Source organism: Mchenga conophoros, linkage group LG7 (genome assembly GCF_057382185.1).
Source record: "Mchenga conophoros isolate Kocher_MC1m ecotype Shallow Benthic linkage group LG7, M_conophoros_male_GT1.1, whole genome shotgun sequence".
Lineage (NCBI taxonomy): Eukaryota > Metazoa > Chordata > Actinopteri > Cichliformes > Cichlidae > Mchenga > Mchenga conophoros.
This window is the reverse complement of record NC_140532.1, coordinates 61105037-61130581: the sequence shown is the minus strand read 5'-3', so window position 1 is coordinate 61130581 and position 25545 is coordinate 61105037. Positions and strand designations below refer to the sequence as shown.

The window sequence follows — 25545 nt, the reverse complement described above, 5'->3', positions numbered from 1 at the left end:
ACCTTGTGGAAAGTTTTCACAGAAGAGTTGGGGCTATTATACATGTAGAGAGTGGATAGAAGTCATGTTAATCTCTGCAGATTAAGAATGGGATATCACTAAAAGTGAATATTTTTAGCAATATTGTGTATATGTTTAAGATGTATAAAAATTTTCTCAGTCAGTCACAAACTCCATTGTATATGTTTTTGTAAAACTAATTTCAAGACTTTTCAAATGTATCTGAGTTTTCTGAAACTGAAACTATGGAAATTTTCATTTTCAACTTGTTTTTCTTTTCATCTTTTTTTCTCAATTTTTGGGGAATTCTTGTCTGGAATTTTTGTCATTATGCTGAAGCTTCTCATCTGAAAAAGAATAACACATCCATGTTTTCTGAAAGCACAGAAGACAAGTGTTTGAGGGGCAACAGATAAGTCCTGAAGGCTTAATTAAAGATTACCTCATACTTCATAGGTAATTAGCAGCACAGGGAAGAAGAGAGTTGACAGGATCTACCAACCCCCACCTTTTTCCTGCCGTACAACCCCCAATCTCTTGCACCTCATCTATCCCTTTAAAGTATGAGGAAATCACCTGTGAAATGCACTTTAGCCCCCATGCAGCCATCCAGTACATGCCATCCCCCATGGATCCACCAGGAGAGGCCAGTCCCCTCCCCCAAGAATCACAGAGGACCAGGCCCCAAGTGAACTGAAGAGAGAGAGAGAAGAGCAGAACAGTGTGAGATATAAGGACACCCCCCCCCCTTCACCATGACACCTCCAAGCTGGTGAAAAGAAGGATTAGTGATTTGCATTAAAAAGGACAGCAGGTGGAGTAGGGGATAGTAAGTTTGGGGGACCAGTGACATTATTGCCAGGAGATCACCTGGTAGTGGAGATTTACCAGCTTGGAAGCAGTTATGACGTTTAATTGTAACGGTAATAAAGGGGAGGTCTGAAAGTTTAATGTTATTATAATCTATCTAATTCTATCCAAGCGAATTATCTTATAATATATTTTACTGTATTGTACATTTGTTTTTATGAAGAGTGAAAAGACTGATTTGGGCTCTTTTGTTTTTCCAGTAAAACTTAATAATGTTGGAGTCTAAAACCATATGGATGTGGTTTGAATGGGATAATTGAGAAAAATAATAATTTGGGGTAAGGCTTTAATTTTAATGGTAGCTATTCACCCTAATAATGTGATGGTAAGATTTTTCCAGCATTTCAGATTGTTATTAATCTTAAATTGCCATATGCGGTAATATACCGTGCTGTAAATCGGGCTGATGTACATCGAACGACCAGCTGGTGTCAGATGTTGTGGGACCTGCCTTTTGGCAAAGCAGTTGGCCGGAAATATTCGAGATGGGGCTTCATCACACCATCGCTACTTACCAGGTTAGCAATTAAATGAAAAATCAATGGAAAGGCACTATCAATTTTGATGCTAAACATTTTTCTTTATATGTCAGGTTATTTATTTAGTATGTGATGTGTGTTTGTTGATGGAGAGGGTGCATTGCAATTTTTGAGGTAAATTTATGGGTAGTTAACAGGGATGCACAGAACATGACAAGATGTTAAAGAACCACCTAGTTTTATTCAGGTGTGTTACAGAAGGGAAAAATCTAATATCTGTTGGACAATGGAATCCAAGGACCAGAGGTGGTGATCTCTACCAAATTAACATTCCCACACAGATTATTTGGTTGTTCTAAATTGTCCATAGCTGTCTCTATGTGATAGTCCTGCATCAGACTGGTGACCTGCGTACCCCGCCTCTTGCCCTTCGGTAGCCAGGATAAGCTCCAGTGAGCCTGTGGATGAGATGTGTGTGTGTGTGTGTGTGTGTGTGTGTATATATATATATATATATATATAAAATGTAAGAAATTAGTTGCACATATCTCATGAACCTTGCATGAATTTAAAAAAATCTATTAATCTGTACAGAATGTTGATCTATGTCTGCACAGCTGAACAACAACATTTTTAAGATGGCATGGTTTACAATATTAAGTGGTGGAGCCCAATGTTGTATTTTTTTTCACGGGGTCCCAAATTCCTGGCGGCACCTCTGCCTCGGAAAGTTTTATTTGGTCGGTGCTTGTTTATTTCAGTAATATTTTACTAAAATTGTCTTATTTTAATTAATCCTCCGCCGTGCTGAGGCTCAGTATCAAGCCTGACCTGCTCACATCCTTCATTTGTCAAAATGATTTTTCCCCGATAGTGAAAGCTTCCTCCTGCTCTTCAAATATCCTGACGCTTTCCACATGTGACAGTGAGGGCTGTGCGAACAAAATCGCACACAGCTGACACAAATCGTTCTTTACTGCGCCTCACATAGTTTGCATGTATGACAATATGCGACGTTATATGACTATTGGTGAGATGTATTTCATATGCCAAACAAAAGTGAACGTGTGCGTGTTTTTGAGAGCAGGCTGTGGATTTATGGGGCATCAGGCTACACAGATTTAAAGAGAATTCATCCTGACAATCTGCTCCAAACCTGTCTTTCACGTGAATAGATTACCATTAGGCATGGAGACGTTTAGAGCTGTCACGTGACAGGGCACTAAACGCCAATTTTGCATATTTAATAATATGGATAAGAAATAGTTTCAGATAAAAATTGTAGTCGTTATGTTACTCGGGTTGTAGACTCAGTTTTGTCAAGTTAGCATTTTCATTCAATTTTAGTATTGCAAAAATATTTTTGATATTGTCTCTGTTTTTATATTGCAAGTTGATAACACCAGCTAGGAGTATTTTTATTTATATTATTTTTATATTATATTTATAATATAAATATATTATTATATTTATTGTTGCATGTATGTAGTTACTCGTATTTACTTTGAAAGCTTGATTGTAAGCAAGAGCGAGAGAAAGAGAGATATATGGTTGTGTTAAACTGCACATATTATAAATGAGTGTCACGATGCCCCGTCTATTATTTGTATTTTGAGTTTAATTCGTTTGTAAACAATTAACGCAAACTAATTCATTTTTTGTGGCCACCACCATATGTGGGGTGTCTGCCGACTGATACAGTTGTCGCATATAAACAACACAGTTTGGAAAGGATTGTTCTTTCCTTCCATTGTGTGCAGGCGGATCTATCCACAGCAGTGCCAAGAAAATGCTGTGCCGGAGAGCATGGGTAGGCTTCATATCTCTGCCGTTGCCCAGCTGTATAGAGAGATCACGGCTGAGATATCAAGTTCAGGGGTGCTTGAGAGTTTCAGTGCAGACCTCTTGACTTACAAGAGGGGGAAACTTGTTGAAGGTTTCATCTTTGCGACCATTTATGTGCTCTTGATTTTGCCCATATTTTACTCTCAGGCAGCAGAGACTGTAGATGTGAAAAACGAGCCACAGGCCTGGATCTCACGGCTTATGGGAATTGCAACAAGTGTAGCTATTATATGGAGAAGCGCGAGTCGAACAGCAAGGCTAACTCCACTACCTATTTAAAGATGTTGAATGACTTTAAAATGAAGGATCAACTGCGGAGCGATACCAGTTCTTTGGATGGTAAGATCGGTGAGTTTCTTTTTTGCCTGCACAACGGGATGGTCGGCTTTCCCATCTCCTGACAGGTTTGGAAGAGTGTAAGCTAATTTTGCAACGCCTTTGTTTCTGTGTCTGTCCAGGTTCGAGACTGTGTTTTCAGTTTGATATTTTTATGATATTATTATGGCTACATGTTCCCCACTTGATTTTATGAAACATGTTTGCTGCTACGACGCATAATTTCTAACATAAAAAGTCTTTCAAATTACGTTGTTATATTTCATGCTTCTGGGGCAGTTTTGTGTAGTCTTGTTGTTTATTTTATTTAGTTATGTTTTATGTTGTTGTTTTCAAAATTATGTTTCGGTTTAAAGAGATATGAATAATCCCTGTGTTCATTTATGGCGTACAACACTGAAACTCTCCCACTAGTTTTCTCAATAAACCTCTAAGAGAATTCTTTAGTCGTTATAAAAATATAAGTAGTGTTTAATACGAATATATAACCCCAGCAGGTTCTGTCCTCTTTATTCACTCAGGCGATTCTCTTGATTTACTGAAACGAACCATTCTAGGGAAAACGTATAAATAAACAAGAGAAGAAATTCATTTTTTATGTATTCGCAAAAAAAAAAGTGAATTTATTTTTTTGTTACCAGGTTTGCAGATTTTTTCCAGTAAAATGGACATATATTTTTTGTGTGCGTACATGATGACCTCTATATTCCAGCAAGAGCTTTGTGACATGCAGGTTCGTCTGGGTAGCGCTTTATTTGGATGACTTGGACAGTTAACAAATAATTCATATTCCCGAGTTACAGGGCTATGTGCAAATCACAGTCGCAGTTTTGGGAGCATTCTCACCTTTTACATCAGCTGTAGCCTTCTCGTTCACGCCGCTCATGTCTGTTCTGTTGTCAATCAGGCGCTGACTTTCGACAGCAGGCCGTGTGTGAGGGCTGCGCGCAGATCATTTCAGACCGTTTCCTGATGAGGGTCAATGGCGCGTCCTGGCACCAGAAGTGCCTTCAGTGCGCTGCGTGCCAGCAACCGCTCACCGACACCTGCTACTTCAGAGACACAAAGCCGTACTGCAAGAGCGACTACCAACAGTAAGAACGCTTCTCTGTATCCATGGACTTGGCCTCTGTGGGCCCAGTCAGCCAGTGGCTCAAAGTAAAAGAAAAGAGTATAAATTGGGTTGTTTTTGTTTATTTGAAGGCGCTTTTTATGCAAATTTAACCTTGAGCACGTTTTATAATCTGGCTTTTTTGTTGTTGTTTAGTCCTAGCACATTGGTTAGTGCGTGAAAAGAAGAAAGTGCTTTTCTGTTTATTTTTTACGGGTTACATTTTTCCATATGCACCTTGACTCCTAAAAGATGTCTTATTTATTTGTTTTTGAAAGGCGTTTATTCTTGATTCATAAAATAATAAATATTAAAATTTAACAATTCCATAATTAATTGTAATGCTTCCAGTAATTTTATTTTAAATGGAGCTACTGGCATCCCAGAAATCTCTTTAATACAGTTCTAAGTATCCACTGTGGTGCATTGATGTAAACGTTCTTTTAAGGAGTTAGAAATTAAAGTTTAGTTATTACCTTATTTGGAAGATAGAAAATAAAAGAAGAAATTGATGCGTGTTATCATAGGGGTCTGTAATCTTTGTTATCAAAAGATTCATTATTTAGAAACTTTCATCATAAAACGTCTGTATGGAGCTGCCTTAAAGGAAGATAACACAGTTTAATCAGGTGCCTCTACTCTTGTCTAGAAATGCCACTTACCCTGCCCACAAAGGGATTTGTGTCTCTTACAGGGATCAAACTGGGGATCTTCTGATTGTGAGGTAAATCTGTAAACCTGAGGTATTAGTAAACCTATGGAGCCACTACTCTGTCATCTGTGTAAATTAATCATATTGAAAGTAGCTTATTGGGACAATTTGCTGCAGATGTCATAGCCCATCTTTGATGGTATCTATGAAGTAAGGATTCATGGATTCAGAGTAAAGAGCTCAACTTCACTGGCAATAACTGAAGCAACTGAAGCAATAACAAATGCACTAGACATACACACATATATATATATAGGAGATTTCTTAGCATTGATACTTGACAATAAAATCAGTTGGAAACCTCATATCAGACATGCTTGAAATAAATGATCAATCAATCAATCAATCAATCAATTACTTGAACACCTTACTGTGAATGTCTTCGTGCACCACCCGTCTAAAGCAAATGGCAGTCTAAGTGTCTTTTCTAAGATGACATAAAGATCGAACTGCTCACCAGTTGTGAATTTGCTCTGTTTCTTTTATCTGCACATGGACGGTTCTCACCAAATGAAGCGTGGTTTCTCTGAAATGTCTTTCCACAATTTTCTTTTTTCAATTAATGAATTAATGTATTTGTTGTTGTTTGCAACTTCTCACAACAGGTTAAGCATACCAAACAAAGACAATTTTAAATAAACTGTATTATTTTCCTCTGTTACTTTTTCTTTTGGAATCCAGACCTGGGGCCACTCAAAACTAGCCTTTGATGCATTTCTACTAACATTGCTATTAAGGTTCAACAAAATTAAGAGGATAAGGCATCAGGTGACAGATGTAGGCTATGAAACACATTTTAATTGATACCATTTTTTCCTTTGTTTTATTTTTTAATACTTTAAAGACAGCATATAGGCTACACATTTGATAAATAATTAATAATTAGTTGCACAACCATTGTTCATTTTCATAGTGAAAATAATGTATTTTTGTTGAAGCCACTCAAAATGGGTAAAAGAGCTGAATGTTGTTGGAAACCTGCTGGTGGCATGTATCACAAAACTATTTTCAGGATTTTTTACTGAACATACAAGAGCCAGTAATCGCACTGACTGTAAGAGTTTCAATAGAGCATTATAATAAACCCAAGTGGGGACTGTCCCTTGAGAGCATTGTTGACCCACTATTGATCATGTGCCTCATCACATGCAAATAGGTGTGAAAAGGGGTGTGGGTCATTATCAGCAGAGGTTTCAGGTGAAACCACTGCCTTGCCTCACCCTATCATATGCCCTTGAGATCACCTAACGCAAGATGTGAGTGGACATTAGGGTGGCTGGGAAAAGATCTCAAAATCGCATTGTAGTGACAGACAGTTGTTGTCGTAAGCCCTCTGTTCAAAAATGGGAATTCACACTGGACATAAATGGCTTACTTTACTCCTCTTTCAAACCATTTGTCTTTTCTGTCCAAAATTTGAACATCGGTATCCTTGAAAAATTAAATTTTATTGTTTAAATGCAGATGGACAGTTGAGTCATGTCCTGTCGAGGTGGCTCTTTTATGCTGTGCCATGTATTTATAGTGTGGCTCATTGCAATATAGAGGTCTGAGCACTACTTGCTGCACTTCAACGCAGACACTATGTTGTTTAGCTTGTCTTTGGGAGTTTTGTCCTTGGGATGAACCAATTTTTGTCTGAGGCTGTCACTGGGTGGGAAGTGCACAGGGATGTCATGCTTTAAGAAAATTCTCCTGAGTTTATCTGCTAAGCAAAACATGGCAATGTTGTTCTGTTTGGCTTTCTGTTTCTCGCTAGTTGGTGTCTGACCTTCTTTTTTATTCATCTTTGTTGATTTGATGAAAGCCCAATTGGGATAACCACATGTTTTAAGAGCTTTCATTAAATGTGTGTGTTACTCCCACTATTTGTTGTGTTGCTGGAGGTGGAATCCTGCAGCTTGGTGGTCTTGCCTGTTGTATTGAGGCGTCTTCCAGACAGGAGCAGCACACTGATAGCGGGCTGACTTACTGTCACATTATCTCTATATGGGATTTTCTTTGGGCCTGTCTGCTCCTCTTAAAGCACCATTGTCCACTCTGAAGGTCACCATATCATCTGAAGGTCTTCTACAAGATGTGACTACAGCACTATAAACAATCTCTACTGCGATCATCACCGAAACCAAGCAGGTGATCTACAACTCGGCATCAGTGATGACTGAGATGCTTGACTATAAGACAAACGAACACAAGGTAAATGGACTGATAGCGCTTTTCTTCTCTCCTGGAGTACTCCAAGCACTGTATACAACATGCCTCATTCACCCAAGCACTTTCTTCTATACACAAGTGCAATCTAAGCAATATTCACACACATTCATTCATGCTCCGATGGAGCTAACTTGGGGTTACTATCTTTCCCAAGGATATTTGGCATACAGACTGGGGGAAGCCAAGGATCAAACCACCAACCTTCCAGTCAGTAGCTGATCTTCTCTACCACCTGAGCCACAGCCACAATGTCATGTAAGGAATTGTGTGATGTAATTCAAGTAGGCAAAAACAAGGTGATTGATGATATCCCGAATGGCGTCATTGACAAGTGCCTGGAAGACAGAAAGAATGTTAGTCAGTGAGTTTGTCATGTATTTCTCCATGTCTTCTTTTTCCAGTTTGGATAAACTATATAAACTGCTGGTGGGCAAAGGTCCACTAGGATAAAGGTTGATAGCAAATTGATAGTTGATAGTAAATTCTGTGAGGAGGAAGAGAAAGAGAGACAGGGCTTTTTTTAAAATACTTCATCTAAACAAGATACACGGGGTACTGAAGCTAGATCGGGCAAGACACTTCACCCGTTGCCTACTGGTGGTGGTCAGAGGGACCGGTGGCGCCAGTGTCCGGCAGCCTCGCCTCTGTCAGTGCGCCCCAGGGTGGCTGTGGCTACAATGTAGCTTGCCATCACCAGTGTGTGAATGGGTGAATGCCTGGATGTGTAAAGCGCTTTGGGGTCCTTCGGGACTAGTAAAGCGCTAAATGCAGGCCATTAACCATTTACCATTTAGATCAGGTGGAGATGGGAGAGGCTAAGAGGAGAATGATGGATAGTATTTTTCAAACAGAATTGATGCCAGTGAGTGCTCCAACCAGAAATAAATGGGTTTTTTTTCTCTATTTAGTGTTGAGATTATTCTCTCTTAGCCATGAATGACCGAGGACGAGAGGAGCGAGTGGTGCAACAAATAGATAGAAGCATATTTGTTCTGTGTGGTTGCCTTACACAGTGGGAGTTGCCAGCTGGGTTTTGTGAGTTATGTTGAGTAGTCTTTTTCCATTGAGAGCAGTGACTTGGAAACACTTATAGGGCGGGGATTCAAGCGAGGATATGATTTTAGTTCATCATTTAAAGTGCATAGGAAAGCTCCATGAGGGGCCTTTTACTCCAATCCCATGTCTTCTGCCAGAATCCAAAGACCAATAGACAAATGGCCTCAGGGAAAAAAGCAGAGGCATTGAGGTTTGAACCCTTGTCAAAAACACTGCAGAACTTAGCAAGAAACTCCTCACAAGAGAGATGAGTTAGTTTTTAATACAGCTTGCGCCCATTTAACAGCCCAGTCAGCGCTGTCACATTAGAAAGAGACAAAAGACAGACAGACAACACAAAAAGCAGTGTTTCAGGTAAAGTGTGTTTTAAATATGTACTGATTTGTGTCATGAAATTACCTCTTTGTCTTCTTACTGCTACAGCTGTTTTATTAATGACAAGCCGCGCTGTTAAAGCAGAAAAATCTTTGTGTGACAGTGTAACATCAAGATGACCGGACATTTAGATGGGCTTGTTGGAACTTGTTGAGCCAGACTGGGGACGGCGGTTGCTGCTGGTGTTGGTTCCGGATTTGCTTTTCCTTACCTTGCAGTGGGGTGTAAGAAATCTCTCCTTCCACGTACAGTTGTCTACCTCCCCCCCACATCCCTCTGACAACTGTTACAGCAATGGTGCTGTATGTGTGTGGTTTTCTCTCGCTCCCCTTTCTCTGTTGGATTTGTCCTCCCTCTGACAGCAGGTGTTTCTCCTCATAGTTGTGGGCACAGCGTATAAAGGGGAAAAAGAGGAGAGCAAACAAAGCTGTTGGGCCTTTCAAAGCAGTGTGCACACCGTGTGTGGATTTGAGAGGACGATATCGTGTTACTTCCGTTGGAGATGGTGTCTAAATAGTGTGTTATATCACGGAGTCGGTTGTAGACGTTACAGTTTCCTTTCAGATTTTACTTCCCTTTTTCCTCTTCCTTTAGTTTTCCTGGGAAGGGATGTGACTTCAGGTTGGAGATTGTTTTAAGTTCTAGTTACTTTTATATTAATGAAACAAATAATAAATAATAAAGTAATGAGAGCACATGACACATGAGCTATAATGACTTTATTTTTTAGTGTCACGGTTCTGGGTCCGTTGGACCCAGTATTTTGAGTTCATTATGTTTTGGTACTTTTGCATCATGGATTTTCCTTTATGTTTCTCTGGTACTTGGTGTTTCAGTTATCTTGGTGTTTTTCTATATTATGATTTATGATCTGATACTGTTGTGATTATGATTATCATTTAGTAGCCTTTGGTCAGTGTCAAGTCTGTCTCTGTCTAGTCTGTGTCTTAGTAAAGTGTGTTTTGTTTCCTGTTTTACTTTGAAGGTTCTTGTTCTTGTCTGATGTTAGTATGTGCAGCTTTGTTCCCCCTGTCTCGTTAGCCCTGATCTCTCCCAGCTGTGTCTCCCTCCTGTTGCCGATTTCCCCGTTACTACCCTGTGTATATAAGCCCTGTGTTTTCCCATGCTCAGTGTCGCGTCGTACCATCAGTTTATGCCTGTGTGTTCTTGGTCTCAGTGTTCCGTCCTCACTTTATGTTTGTTTTCCTGCCAGCAATAAAGCTGAGGTTTTTTGAGTTACATTCCATTTTCCGAGTCCTGCATTTGGATCCTCATCTCTGCCTGCCCGCACACAGAGCCTTGACAGAACGACGCGACCAGTAATGGATCCAGTGGACTCACCGTGGAAGCGCAGCTCCCGTTTTGACGGGACTCGGCTAGCGCTTGGAGGGCCTCCGTGCTGCCGTTCCTCGCTGGCAGCCTACCCTTCGGCCCACTCGTCTGCTTCCTCCAGTGTCACCTGCTCAGCAGCCACCTGTAGCTCAGTGTCCTGTGTTTCCTGCTCAGAAGCCGCCTGTAGCCCAGACACCAACTCCACCACCACCACTTTCGCCTCAAGCTCAGTTAGCCGCCCGGCCTCAAGCTCAGTTAGCCGCCCGGCCTCAAGCTCAGTTAGCCGCCCGGCCTCAAGCTCAGTTAGCCGCCCGGCCTCAAGCTCAGTCTCCAATTCCACCACCGTCATCATCCCAACCATTGTTTCAGTCACCCTCAGTTCAGCCTCCTGTTCAGCAGCCACTAGCCCTGCACCCTGTGTCACTTGCTACCCCGGTACAACAAGCTCAGTCAAATCAATCTAAAAGGAACTGTGTTTCATCAGTTTGTTCTAAGCAGAGCAACAAACCTCATGATAATGTAATCATTCCTAAAAAGCTGGCCAGTTCAGAGACTGTGACGCGCTCCAGGGCCTCCCCAGAGGCTGAGTTTCAGCCCTCAGCCTACTCTGGACCCCTGGAGGCTAGGAACCCAGCTGAGGACTGCACCCGGCTGTCACTGCCTGAGCAGAGTCAATGCTCTGGGCGGCTGAAGTCTTCTATGTGTTTGCCAGAGGCCCGTGCGCCTGCTGGTTCTGATCTGTCCCTGCCAGAGGCCCGTGCGCCTGCTGGTCCTGTTCTGTCCCTGCCAGAGGCCCGTGCGCCTGCTGGTTTTGTCCTGTGTGTTCCAGGGGCCCCTGTGCCCACTGGTCCTGAGACTGTTCTCGCTGCAGCGCCTCCATCTCCAGCTTCCACGCCAGCTGCAGCCTCCGTGTCTTCATCCACGCCAGCTGCAGCCTCCGTGTCTCCACCCATGCCGTCGCCTGGCTCGGCTCCGGCTTCAGCATCACCCACGCCTGGTCCGGCTCCGGCTTCAGCTTCGCCTGGTCCGGCTCCGGCTTCAGCATCACCCACGCCTGGTCCGGCTCCAGCTTCAGCATCACCCACGTTCTGTCCCTGCCAGAGGCCCGTGCGCCTGCTGGTTTTGTCCTGTGTGTTCCAGGGGCCCCTGTGCCCACTGGTCCTGAGACTGTTCTCGCTGGAGGGCCCGAGGAGCCCGTCCAGCCTCCTTCCTCGTCAGCTGGGGGGCCCGAGGAGCCCGTCCAGCCTCCTTCCTCGTCAGCTGGGGGGCCCGAGGAGCCCGTCCAGCCTCCTTCCTCGTCAGCTGGGGGGCCCGAGGAGCCCGTCCAGCCACCAGCTGCTCCACCAGCAGCCTCGTCCACACTTGCAGCAGCCGTTTCATCCATGCCGCCGCCTGCTGCTCCACCAGCAGCCTCGTCCACGCTTGCAGCAGCAGTTTCATCCATGCCGCCGCCTGCTGCAGCGCCTCCGTCTCCAGCTTCCACGCCAGCTGCAGCCTCCGTGTCTTCATCCACACCAGCTGCAGCCTCCGTGTCTCCACCCATGCCGTCGCCTGGCTCGGCTCCGGCTTCAGCATCACCCACGCCTGGTCCGGCTCCGGCTTCAGCATCACCCACGCCTGGTCCGGCTCCGGCTTCAGCATCACCCACGCCTGGTCCGGCTCCGGCTTCAGCTTCGCCTGGTCCGGCTCCGGCTTCAGCATCACCCACGCCTGGTCCGGCTCCGGCTTCAGCTTCGCCTGGTCCGGCTTCGCCTTCAGCTTCGCCTGGTCCGGCTCCGGCTTCAGCTTCGCCTGGTCCGGCTCCGGCTTCAGCTTCGCCTGGTCCAGCTTCGGCTTCAGCTTCATTCGCTTCGCCGGGTCCAGCCTCCGCATCCGCTTCAGCGTCGTCTGGTCCAGCTCCCGTGTTCTCATCCTCGTCTGGTCCAGCTCCCGCGTCCTCATCCTCGTCAGGTCCAGCTCCCGCATCACCAGCTTCGTTTGGCCCCGCCTCTGCATCAGCCTCACCTGGTTCAGCCTCCGCATTCGCTTCAGCATCGCCTGGCCCAGCTTCGGCTTCAGCCTCTGCCTCATCTGATCCAACCTCCGCTTCGCCTGGGGCTGCAGGGGCCACGCAGCCTTCGGGTCCCCTCCTACCACCTCCACATTGTCGGTCATCTGCCAGGCCGCTTGTTGGGCATCATCACCACCGTGGCCGCCCTCCGGACTTCTGTTGCTGCCACTGCCTTCCGCGTGGCCGGCCTCCAGGCTTGCATTCCCGCCGCCGTTGCCGTCCGCACGGTCGGTCCCCAGAACTGCTTCCTCGCCGCCGTTGCCGTCCGCACGGTCGGCCCCCAGAACTGCTTCCTCGCCGCCGTTGCCGTCCGCACGGTCGGCCTCCAGAACTGTTTGCCCGCCGTCGCCATGTGCACGGTCGGCCTCCAGAACTGTTCGCACGTCGCCACCGTTGCCGTGTGCACAGTCGGCCCCCTGGACTTTTTGTAGACTCTTGGTGAGCTCTGGTTTCGTTTTGTTTTTGATATGCTTTCCTGCGTTTTTTGGACTCTGGTGCTCCTTGTTTTTTTTGTTTTTTTTGCTTGGGCCTCAAGCAAAAAAAGTCTGTCTCTGTCTAGTCTGTGTCTTAGTAAAGTGTGTTTTGTTTCCTGTTTTACTTTGAAGGTTCTTGTTCTTGTCTGATGTTAGTATGTGCAGCTTTGTTCCCCCTGTCTCGTTAGCCCTGATCTCTCCCAGCTGTGTCTCCCTCCTGTTGCCGATTTCCCCGTTACTACCCTGTGTATATAAGCCCTGTGTTTTCCCATGCTCAGTGTCGCGTCGTACCATCAGTTTATGCCTGTGTGTTCTTGGTCTCAGTGTTCCGTCCTCACTTTATGTTTGTTTTCCTGCCAGCAATAAAGCTGAGGTTTTTTGAGTTACATTCCATTTTCCGAGTCCTGCATTTGGATCCTCATCTCTGCCTGCCCGCACACAGAGCCTTGACATTTAGGGCTTGGGGGCAGTTGTGTTATCCAGAGGTTGGTGGATGAGGTTGATGAGATAGTTCCAGTCGCCTCTTCGTTGCTATTTTACCTGCACCTTAGACATTGAGGGTTTTCAGGGAGAGGCCAGCAATCGTATTCTCATGTTGCATCTGTCCCCTCAATTTTATTACCACTCTAGTTTTCACACAGTCATACTCATTTACACCTCATACACTCACATACAACACATGCACAAAACAGTCGACCTTGAACACTGTCAAGTACGGAAGGGATGAGGCGGGTCTTCCTACACCACTGCTTTTTACACCCTGTCTGGGGTGGGGACATCTACCAGAGTCAGTTTAGGGTTCTGTTCAATTTCGTTTTCTATTCTTCTTCCTTCCATCTTTCACCAACCTGGCTCTAACCCACTGTCAGCTCTGGCATAATACTGAATCAGATAATAATGTGAATAATAAAATGAAATAAAAATAGATAGATAGATAGATAGATAGATAGATAGAGGGAATTATAAACATAGAAAACTACCATTAGTGCAATCACGCAAAGTCCTCTTCAGTTCTTTGTGGCCTTTCAGTGCTAGAGTCAACTCTTTGGTGGAGCTTTAACCCATTGGACCTGTGCCCTATGCTTCCAGCAGCTTAATAAGCATAAAGAGGTACAGGATTAAAGAGGATAAGAGGAGAGGAAAAAGAATGAAGCAGTAAAAACAGACTGTGTGTGTTCCTTCACTATTGTCTTGTTTGTTCTCCCTCTTCATGGAGCTGGGTGACCTAAAAGAGGAGGTTGGGTGGATGAGTGGGTGGTGGCTTTGGGTGGCAGCTTGATGGACTTTTAATTAGCCAGAGTAATCAAAAGATGTCTATGAAGGAGGCAGGGAAAATAAAATCAGTATTCAGAGAATGGATTTGCTGTTTGTTCAGCGAAAGCTCAAAAATTCATAGTAAAGCCTAGAGATTCTCTAGAAACTCACTTCAACATGTTTTTAGCATGGTAATGATCTCAGCTATCAGTAGAGCTATCGGTGAAAAAAGGGAGTAGGAGTAGTGGAAAAACCCTTTTGTCATTTCTGTATAATATTAAACAAAAGTAAATGTGTGATTCTCACAATATGGATCTTAAAAATAATTTTTATATTCCATATATGACACAGACTCAAAGTGTTTTGGTATAAAAAAAAATGAACCCTTTGCTTTTGCCTGCCTCTAAATCTAACTAAAAGCTTGCAAAGAGAAAGACGTTTTCACTCTGCCTTTCAAAGATGACACATTGCACTGTATAATACACCATGGGACTTATTTTTCGAGTGCCTAAACATACTTACTGATTCCTGATGATACTTGGCAAGGCGAAACAGTATATAATGTTTTTAAAGTTGTTTATTTATTTATTTTAATGCAATGAGTATCTTTGGGGTATTTCAGAGGAAAGAATAAATAATATTTCCCCTTCATTCACAATTATTAGGGATGTAGACTAGTCTAACCAACCCTTCTTACACTGTATTTTCCACACATTTCTTTCCAGGCTTTTATTTTACTTTAGTACACTTTGTTTACAGCATATATGAAAGCCCACAACAACTGAAAAACAAAAGGTTGTGAAAATTACACGTTTAGGTATAAACAAGGATTTAAACTGTTGCAGTCTATGCAAGCTTGAAAAGTTTTGTTTTTTTAAAGTTGCAGAGAAGCTGTGGTCTCTCACCCCAACCAGTTGCAGCAGATGGCCGCCCCTAACTGAGCCTGGTTCTGCCAGAAGTTTCTTCCTGTTGAAGGGGATTTTTTATTTCCCCACTGTCACAAAGTGCTTGCTCATAGGGGGTCATATGATTGTTGGGGTTTTTTCTCTGTATGTATTATTGTAGGGTCTACCTTATAATATAAAGCACCTTGAGGCGACTGTTGTTGTGATTTGGCGCTATATAAATAAAATTGAACTCAATTGAATTTTAATTTCCTTTACTTATGCAAATTTATCTGTTAACAGCATTGCAAACATTCTTAGTGAGTTGTGTAACTGCTCACACTATTGATAACTCAGTGAATCAAGGTGTTGTGTTCGTTTTTTTGCTGAGAGTAGTTCAGGAGACAATCTAGCAATTATCAGGCAGTTAAAGATTTGGCTTGCACAGCTGTGGACTTCTCAATGTCAGGCAGTCTGCACGTGGAGAAGTGAAGCACAGTTCATAATTCAAAGCATATATTAGACCAGGGGTGGGCGATCTCAGTCCAAGAGGGGCGGTGTCACCGCAAGGACTGTATTAGACACATGACAACCGGAAATAATTTTGATTGGCTATTGATGGGGAGGTGCCATGGTTTAGACTTGATTTGTTCTCCTTGGGGTCCTTCCACATGACAGCAGTCATTAACCTCCAGTCAGGGATCTTGTCCTGTATGAAAAAAAAACCCTCCTTACCTTACAGTTGTTACCAGGGATGTTTTATTTTCATGCATGAAAATGAGCACCCTGTTATCATACACCCAAGGGCAAGCAGCCCTTCCTGTCTGATAGTGTGTTCTGTAAGCATGTAGCAATTTACCTTCACTCAACTCTTTCTATCCCTCTTAGTTATCCCTTCACACCATGGGGTTAGTGCTTATATCCATTTAATGAGGAGTGTATCAACTTCGGCAGTGCGTGGTCTGAGGTGTTGTTGCAGGGGAGATGGATGCAATTGCATGGCATCTGCAATCACGCCTCTGCCGGCATAAAAAGCTGTGCTGTCTGTTATGTTGTTGTTGTTGATATGTGTCGGGCTGTGAGCGGCGGAGCTGCAGCCGACTGTTGTTGTACAGCGACCAGGAGAATAAAAGTGTTAAATAAAGAAATGCTGAAAACCATGAACTCGTCGTCGGGCCTGTCGTGGTTCTGTTACACAACTCTATTATGAGCATACATTGCAATTACAGTGATTTGAACCAGATTGTGGTGTATTTTTATTTGTTAATTTTACTAGGCAATGTCTTATACTTTATATACTCTGTCCATCTTTTTTTTTTTTAAAGAGCCTTGATGGCAAATGTTCTTCTCACTTTCTGAATTGACAGATGGTAAGACAAAGGTTGAAAGAGAAGATCAATGAGATATGGGGAATGGGAGAAAAAACTATTGAACAGAGAAGGATAGTGTCAGTAGAAAGGAACAGTGCAGCTGTCCAAACTCTTGTGTACCTGCCTAATGCTACCTCTTTCCTCCTCTCCCACTCTTTAACTCTTTTCCAAGATTCAGTTCTTGCATGCCCCCCCCCTCCCACACACACACACACACACACACACACACACACACACACACACACACACAGACACGGGTGAATGAGGCAAGTTGTATAAGAACCAGTCCAGAAGCTCATGTGCTGTTACCACAAAGATACCAATGGTAACTAGAACAGACTAGCCCTTTATTGTCATTGTACAAAAACCGTCTCTCAGAGCAGTGATACCAGATCCTACAGCAACTTGTATAGCACACTAGTCTCCTCTGGTCTAATCAGTTTTCCATTAGACCAGAGGCTCATAGAGAAACAACCAAAAGAAAGACAAAACTACTGGCCTCTAAGATTGGCAAGCTCCAGTTATTGTTAGCAGGACATGAACACACCCATGAAATTTAGACTTGGTTGTGATTCAGTGGAATCAAAGGTAACCGACGCTTCCTGTGACAAAAGTTAGCTGTGGCTAAAAGTAACAGAAAAGTAACACCAAAACTAGATTCAGTTTTTTTTAATCTAGGTGTTACTTTGGTACCTTAATTAAAGTAACAATTTCTGGAAAATTATCCACCAAACTTAGTGTTTTGTGATTTAAAAGCCACAGAGATCCTGTAAATTGATAAATAACTTTACACTTCAGTGGTAATGGGATGGTGAGAAAACTGTAGAAAGAAGACATTTTAAAGAGAAGCCTCTTGTGTTTAAATACTGTTGAAAACTGTTGTTTGAGTACGCCAGTTTGTAAACCCATTCAAATGAAAATAATCGGTGAAACTATCAGGTTTTTCAGTGTGACAAATAATTTTTCACCCGAATTTCAATTTGAGCAGCAAAATGTGTTGAATTATGGTCAGAAGGCAAAACAACTTTTATTAGATTTAGCTTGGTAGCTTTTGTGTTTGTGTTATCTCATTGCTCCTCCTCCGCACTCTGTTGGAGGAGAAACATAACTGCTAGAATGATTCAATTGCAAGGAAAATATGTCAAACACAATTTTCCCTAAAAATGCTGCATCAATAACACTGTTCTTCCTTCCCCTTGTGCTCAGGTTGTTTGCTGTGGAGTGCAGCAACTGTCTTGGAAAGATAGCGCCCACAGAGTTTGTTATGCGAGCTCTGGACAGTGTTTACCATCTCAGCTGCTTCTGCTGCTGTGTCTGCCAGCGCCAGCTGTGTAAAGGAGATGAGTTTGTACTGAAAAAAGGTCAGCTGCTGTGCAAGACTGACTATGAGAGAGAGAGGGCCCTGCTCAGTACACTCAGTACAGACATCACAGACTCAGGTAATATTTTATAACAGATTATTAAAGAAAAGAACTGAATCAAAAGGAACGTACCTAATTGATGACTTTATCTAGAAATGGAAAATTCCCATGCAATGCAAAAAACTGAACTCAGGTCAAATCTGCAGCAACAATTAAACAAAGGGATTAATGGAATTATTTGTGTCTGGTGACAGATAAGAATGAGGATGAGGACGAGGATGTGAAATCAGAAAAAACCCTATCAGTCAGGAAATGCAGCAGTGACAGCAAAGAACCCCTAAGGCCCAAACGCCCACGCACCATCCTGACCACCCCGCAGCAGAGAGCCTTTAAGGCCTCTTTTGAGGTTTCTTCCAAACCCTGCAGAAAGGTGAGTAGAGGTATAGAGTATATTATAATTGTATACTGGTATATTTGAGTCAAAAACCACATATCAAGTACTACAATTACATTGCATTTCATTTCTTACATTACATTTGAATTCAGTATCATTTCGTTTATATAGCATCAATGCTTAACAGCAGTCTCCTCAAGTCTATTTTTCTACTATGACTAAGAAGTCATAGTAGAAAAACAGTATTATGTTCTTAATAAAAGTAGCAGTTTAAATATGAAGGAAAAGGCCCCAAGACAACCAGCCAAGCAAATATTTAAAATTATTTTAACACTGAAACTTAAAAATTAGTTCCTCTAGCTTTAACAACCCAAATTTAAAATGAGGAGTTGAATGAATTAACAGTTGAGACTTCATTAAACTTATTAACACATATATGCAAAGAAAATTAATATGTTTAAGCACAAAACCTTACTTATGTTGTCATGAAAATTATCTTATTTCCAAGCAACATTTTGTCATTTTCTTTTCTTTTCTTTTAAAATAGGGTTTTGTCAGTCCTGCATCGACGCTTGAGGGTTGAAACTCTGTAGAGCCTACATTGTAATAGATTATGTTGTTGTATATATGTGTGTGTTTTTATTTATACTTCTGAGCTGGTGTGTCTACATTTGTCCTCTATCAAGGGTGACACTGAGGGTAGTAGAATTTAAAGCTAATAAAAACTAGCCCAGAAGAGTTTGTTTAATGGAAGCATGTTGGGTTTTTTTAATGTATTTGTTATAATAAAAAAGTAAGAATACTAATAGTATTAATTGTTTTATTAATATTATTTTTATTAATAATAATAAAAAAATAATAATAACAACAACAACAACAACAACAACAATAATAATAATAATAATAATAATAATAATAAAATTTAATTGTGCTGTGATTTACAGGTAAGAGAGACCCTGGCTGCAGAGACTGGACTTAGTGTTCGTGTGGTCCAAGTCTGGTTCCAGAACCAGAGAGCAAAGGTAAGGAGCACATCCCCAAAGCTATAAGCATTTATACATTTATAACCTAGTTTCATAATTTTGTGGTTGTAACTTCTAAGCATTCACATTGTTGAACTACAGTTACAATTTTTAAATTGCTTCTTCTAAGCAAAGATAGTTAAAATGAGCCTTTAGGTGTTTCACAGAAGTCTTAGTCGCTGATGGCCCCCCACATTGCATCCTCTGACAATGGGCCCTTACTGTTTATTCCCAAAAGTCCTTAGTTATGTAATCAGTTTTTCATCAGTCAAGCTTCAGTGTACTGAGAGTTTCTAATCTAATTTGTCTGGCTTGGTGGCATTTGAGAGAATAAACTCATCATAGTCTCACTAGCTACAGGGATTTTACTATTGTCCATCATCGGTCTGATGCAATACTTGCTCAAGTCTAAAATATATCATAATCATGCCGTTTAATTTAACAGCCATTCATTGCTCTTGCATGTCTACTAATTTCTTCTTTGTAAATTAAAAAAACAACATAGTGTTTTAAAAATTCTAGCATGATGAATAGTCTGTCATCTGGTTCCCAATAACCTAGAAGCTTTTAAAAATTTCAAAGCTTTCTTCTGTAGCATATGAATTAGTGTGCATCTTCTCCTTGTGCCCTTGTGGGTTCTCTCGAGGTACTCCGGGTTTCCACAGACATGCATGTTAGGTTCCCTCCTTCCACAAGACATCGACACACACATAGACACAGTGGCTTACTGCTCTCCACATTCGGTGCTTGCTTTTCTAGATTTTTTACATGTATATGTGTGGATGTATGTGTTTTTTACTACTGTATGGCGAGTAGTATCTACTCAGGACCTTCTGAGTTTGGGATTACACTGTGCAAGGAACACTATGTTAGACTATCACCACTTCCACAGGATTCCGGAGAACATAATAAGAACTCCAGGCCTGCAGCAAGCCCAAAGGGAAGTGTAAACAAAGGAGGCAAAAGCGAGGCTGCAGGGTGGGCCCAGTAGCATGGTTAAAGAAAAAAACATTTAAGCCACCGCTCCCGAGTATTTGCTTCACCAACATTGGGGGTTTATGCATCTAGATCAATGACAGCTGGTCTAAAGAGACAAAAGACTGTAGACAGCCAGTGTTCTGATTTGGAATATTTGACTGTTAAATGCAGACCTATCTACATACCTTATGAGTTTACTGTCATCATGGTAACGGCCGTGTATGTACCACCCGATGCTAATGCTAACTCAACCATGGATGAGCTGTAAGCAGTCAACAGAAATCCTGGCCAGATTTCCCCAGGTTTGAACAGTATTTGATTGTGCAACAAGGTGGAAAAATACACTGGATAAAGCCTACAGCAACAAAGGCTCATACATCACGGTACTTTTTGTTGATTACAGCTCCGCCTTCAATACTGTCACTGTCACTCACTTTGTGTGTGGAAGTGGAGAGGGTGAGCAGCTTTAGATACCTGGGCGTCTACATCACAGAGGACCTCACCTGGACACTGAACACCGCAAAGCTGGTCAAGAAGGCTCAGCAGTGGCTGTATTTCCTGAGGAGGCTGAGGAAATTTGGTATGTTGGCCAAGATCCTTGGCAGGTTCTACAGCTGCATTGTGGAGAGCACCCTGACCAGCTGCATCACTGCATGGTACGGCAGCACTACTGCTATGGACCTGCAGAGAGTGATAGCAGCTGCAGAGAAGATCACCAGGACTCCGCTGCCCTCTCTGCAGAGCATCTACCATCGCAGAGTCCAGAAGAGAGCTGCCTCCATCCTCAAAGACCCCACACACCCCCAACACGGACTGTTCACACTTCTGCCCTCGGGACAAAGGTTTAGAAGTGTGAACTCTAGAAGATCCCGACTCAACAACTCCTTCTTCCCCACTGCTATCAGACTCTTGAACAGCTGACCTATTTTAACTAGTAATAATAATTTTTGCACATCAGGTCATCTCATGAGCTCATAGCTCTTTTGCACATAAATCTATTTAACACTTCAATTTTTTGCCGTCTCCACTTATTTATTCCTATTTGTATTTAATCTATTTGTACATATTAACCGATACATTGGTACAATATTGTGTAAAAGTCTTAAACTACCTCTGATTTCTTTACATTTTGCTACAAAATGATAAATAGGAGCCGTGATTTATTGAAACATGTGCATACATGAAAATAAAGCTTCAAAACAGAAATTAGCTCACATGAGGACCGCCCAGGAAAGGAAGTCCAAGAGTCACCTCTGTGTTTTGTCTCTATGGCTGTCTGCTTTAGTGGTCTTATCAAGCTCCTATGTGGCCCTGCTTCACATGACACAGTCCTCTTTACTGTATGCTGTAATGCTGCCCCACACTCATACCCGGGCAACTGCTCAATCCATTTGGCAATACAATACAATACAAACCTTTTCCTGAAAACACTTGTGATAAGTGGGAGCTAATTATTTGTTGCAGTTATGAGCTGCAAGTAACAAAGTACCTAAAGTGCTAACTATGTCCAAAAAATATCTTTGAAAGACCTTAAGAACATTGCTTAGAAAAATTACTGGTCCTTAGAACCACAATATAAAGAAACAGCACAAGACTTTGCACAGTATTGCATGTGTGTTTTTGGTTGTGTGTGTGTGTCTGCTTGTTTGCCTGTCAGTCATGTATCAAACTGTTTGCTATTTATTTATTTGCAGATGAAGAAGTTAGCCCGCAGACAACAGCAACAGCAGGAGCAACACAACAGCCAAAGGCTAGGCCAAGGTAAGGATTTATCTTTGTTTGCATTTCCAGTTCCTTTTTTTTGCTACTTTTCTCTAATGTAGCAAAATGAAACGCGCCACCACTGACGTCCTTCTGCGTCAGTGGGGCAGAAGAACATTAGAAATGTAACTGTCATTACAATCTGTCCTTTAGAATTCTAATAACAGCGATTCCAGAAAGCTAGGTGATTTATCAATAATTTGGAGAGACAGCTTGAAATATTAAATTTTTTATTGGAACAATAAAAAGAGTAAAGTCACTCAGCAAACACTCCCAGTTTTGTAGTTTTTAGCACGCCCCATATTGTGAAACCAGAATTTCATCTCTGCTGGTAAATATGGGTTTTTCAACAGCAGAGCTATAAAGCGGAGCTGAGATTCTCTCTGCAATATAGTTCCACATGGCTAGTGGGCTTATTGCCACTGTGGTCTCACAGTGGATATGAACAGACAGTTTAGATAAGTGTCTCACTGGTTTGGCAAGCACTGCTTCTGTCTGTTCAGGGACTTCCAGCATGTCAATATTGGCATGGCAACAGGGTTTATTAGAGTCGAAGCCGCTGCTGTTAACCAAACGAACTAAGCAACCCAGCAGCAAGCAGCCGGTTGTTTGAAGGTGAGATTAGCAAATGAAATGTTAGGTGAGACATCTTTAAGATCAAACAGCCAATGATAATGATGATTTATTTGTTTCTATGTAAGACACGTTGTTGTACAAGAACATTTTAACATTGGTGTGCTGCTTAAGTCCTGCAGGAGAATAGATCAATAAAATAGAAAAGGAAAATGAAAGAAACAGCTACTTCAAACAAACAGAAAATACTGTCATTGTGTTGTATAATATCAGGATAAAATGTCAGATCTAAACTGACAATTTTATTTGTGTATTAACCTCTATACGATATACAATATTTACATGTCTTTTCAATATGTCTGGCACTTCTATATTCAGCATCCTTTGCGCAATATATCCACTATCCTTTTCACAAACCCAAACCATCTCAGCTGTGCCTCTTTCTCTCCAGACTGCTCAACCTGAGCTGACACAGTGATATACTAATTTCTGAAGATAAATACAAGTCTAAACAAGTAGTCAAAGAACAGCAAAAAACTTTTGGTGTTAACTGAGGTAGTAGTAGTAACTAAGGAGGTAGAAAGTGAATATAACCAACTGGTAACTTAAAGAAATAAAATGGACGTTTACAAGATAAAGGTTTGAGAAGATGTTCAGTTAATCTCTTACTTCTGGTTTCTTTTGTTTGTCTTTCTAAATAAGTTGAACAATTCCCTGCACTTTTTCCAACCTATATTTTAAATAGAACATTGATAATAACAGAACTTTGTTAGCAGCGGCTCAGGTTATGTATAATTTGTAATAAAAGATTATTAAACTCTCTCTACATGGTCCTTTTTTTTTACTTCTTTATATCTTCTTCTCTAATTTTGACAGGTATTGACTTCATCCATGACATTGACAGTGAGACCTCTCTGACAAGTCTAAATGATTGCTTCATGGCCACTCCAGATGAAGCCTCTTTACATGAAAGGGTGGGGAACACCATTGACTGTCTTCACTCCATGCAAAGCTCATACTTCTTAAGACACATCATCAGTTTCAGTTCTTCTCAGCCCACCATACCTCCTACCAGGCTGTGGACGGTGAGCCCACAATAGTGCAGACAAAAGGCACAGAGTCTACTTGGCCATAAGACACAAAACAGCAAGCAACTAAATATGACCAAGGCCGACCAAATACACCAGACTAACCTCTATCCAAGGAAAGGCGCACCTAAAGCAGATACTGGACTCCTTTGTTTCTCAAAAGTTGTTTTGTTGCAGTGGGATTGCCTTTTAAGCTATTTTCTTTTTGGTGGACAGGCGGTTAATTAAGATAATAACTAGTTGAGTCCTGTTTCATAGCAAAATGTAATAGTATTGAAAGTGTTAGTTCATAGCCGTGTATGTGTAATTTTACTAGCTGGCTGAAATGAGATGACTGGCTAAGAATGACTGGTTTACTGGTGGGTCAGTGATGGTCCAGGAAGGCATATTCATGTTATCACACCTCTATTGGCTAAGCAATGCCACTATTAGGTATCAGGATGAAATCCTTAGACCCACTGTCAGCCCCTACGTTAGTACAATGGGTCCTGGGTTCCTCCTGGTGTGTGACAATGCTCGGCCTCATGTGGTAAGAGTATGCAGGCAGTTCCTGGAGGATGAAGGAATTGATATGGTGGTCCCAACACTCACCTTTTTAAATCCATCCTCTTGGACATTATGTTTCTATCCATCTAACACTGACAGGTTGCACCTCAGACTGTCCATGAACTCAGTGATGTGCTGTTTCAGAGCTGAGAGGAGATCCCACTGGACATGATTTATCATCTCATTACTTACTGTAAAAGCATGCCCTGATTTTGTCATGGCATACAAACTAATGAGTATCATTCTGAGTTATCGCAATGGAATTTCAACAAAATGGACTAGCCTGCCATCATTTGTTAACTTCAATTTTCACAGTGATTTTGACTTCAGCCCTCTGTAGCTTGATAGTCCATATTACTATGGATACCCAACATGATTTTTTCCCCATTGAGGTAAAATGTATTTTCAACACGTTCCTTTATTATTTTTTTTAAGCAGTGTATATTTATTGGACAAGAATAATAATGCTCTGTACTGTCTGTGAAGGTTCTCAGTCATCCAGGTCATCGTAGTCAAAGGAGCTTGCAAAGAAAAGCGTCTGGACTTCTTTGTCAAAACGCCAAAACACAAACTTAACAATGTGGTGTATGCTGTACAGTGCAGCGAGGAATGCTCAGACCTCTACATTGGAGAGACCAAACAGCCACTTCACAAGCGCATGGCACAACACAGAAGAGCCACCTCCACAGGACAAGACTCAGCAGTCCATCTGCATCATAAGGATAAAGGACACTCTTTCGAGGATGCCAATGTTCACATTTTGGACAGAGAGGACAGATGGTTTGAAAGAGGAGTGAAAGAAGCCATCTATGTCCACTGTGAGCGACCATCTTTGAACAGAGGCGGGGGTTTACGACACCAACTCTCTGCCATCTATAATCCAGTTTTGAGTTCCCTTCCCAGACGCCTTAACGCCCACTCACATCCTGGGCCATCTGACCTCAGGAATTCGCATGATAAGGTGGGGCCAGGTTTCACAATGAACACACCCGAAACTCTGGCTGATTGAGACCCACACCCAGTTTCACACCTTGGCTCAGGCGATTAGAGGATCATCAGGGGGTCCTTTTGTCCCTCTGTGGGGGGTTACTCCCACTAGGTTTATATCTGGGACTCTCCACCATTTGACCTTAGAACTGAAGAAGCTTCTCGGATGAGAGGTGAAACGTCTTCAAGCAACTTAAAGAAGTCCAGACGCTTTTCTTTGCAAGATCCTTTGAATGCTCTGTACTAATATTGTAAACATTTTGCAGTTTGTCTGTTCTGAACTAGTTCAACTTAAAGATTTATTGAAGTACTTCAAACAGTGTCTCAGAAGCACAGAGCTTTGTGTTTCTCTATGTGCCGCTCAGTAAAGATACCCGAATAATACTGTAAGTTGTTCTAAAGGAGAAGTTGAGCAAATATTATATTTTTGTTATGTGAAGTATTATGTGAGCCAGCTGATTGATACCCATTGTT

At 42.1% G+C, this 25545-nt stretch overlaps 1 protein-coding gene across 1 annotated transcript; it reads left to right on the top strand.

The window, feature by feature from the left end:
* The first annotated feature begins 3276 nt into the window (after nt 1-3276).
* On the top strand, nt 3277-23694 carry LOC146571406 (LIM/homeobox protein LMX-1.2-like). The gene is made up of 7 exons (XM_085281285.1): nt 3277-3542; nt 4438-4624; nt 17568-17800; nt 17977-18152; nt 19061-19138; nt 21811-21877; nt 23327-23694. The coding sequence occupies exons 1-7, from the start codon at nt 3425-3427 to the stop codon at nt 23548-23550; spliced, it is 1083 nt and encodes a 360-aa protein (XP_085137411.1). The 5' UTR covers nt 3277-3424; the 3' UTR covers nt 23551-23694.
* Nucleotides 23695-25545: the final 1851 nt, after the last annotated feature.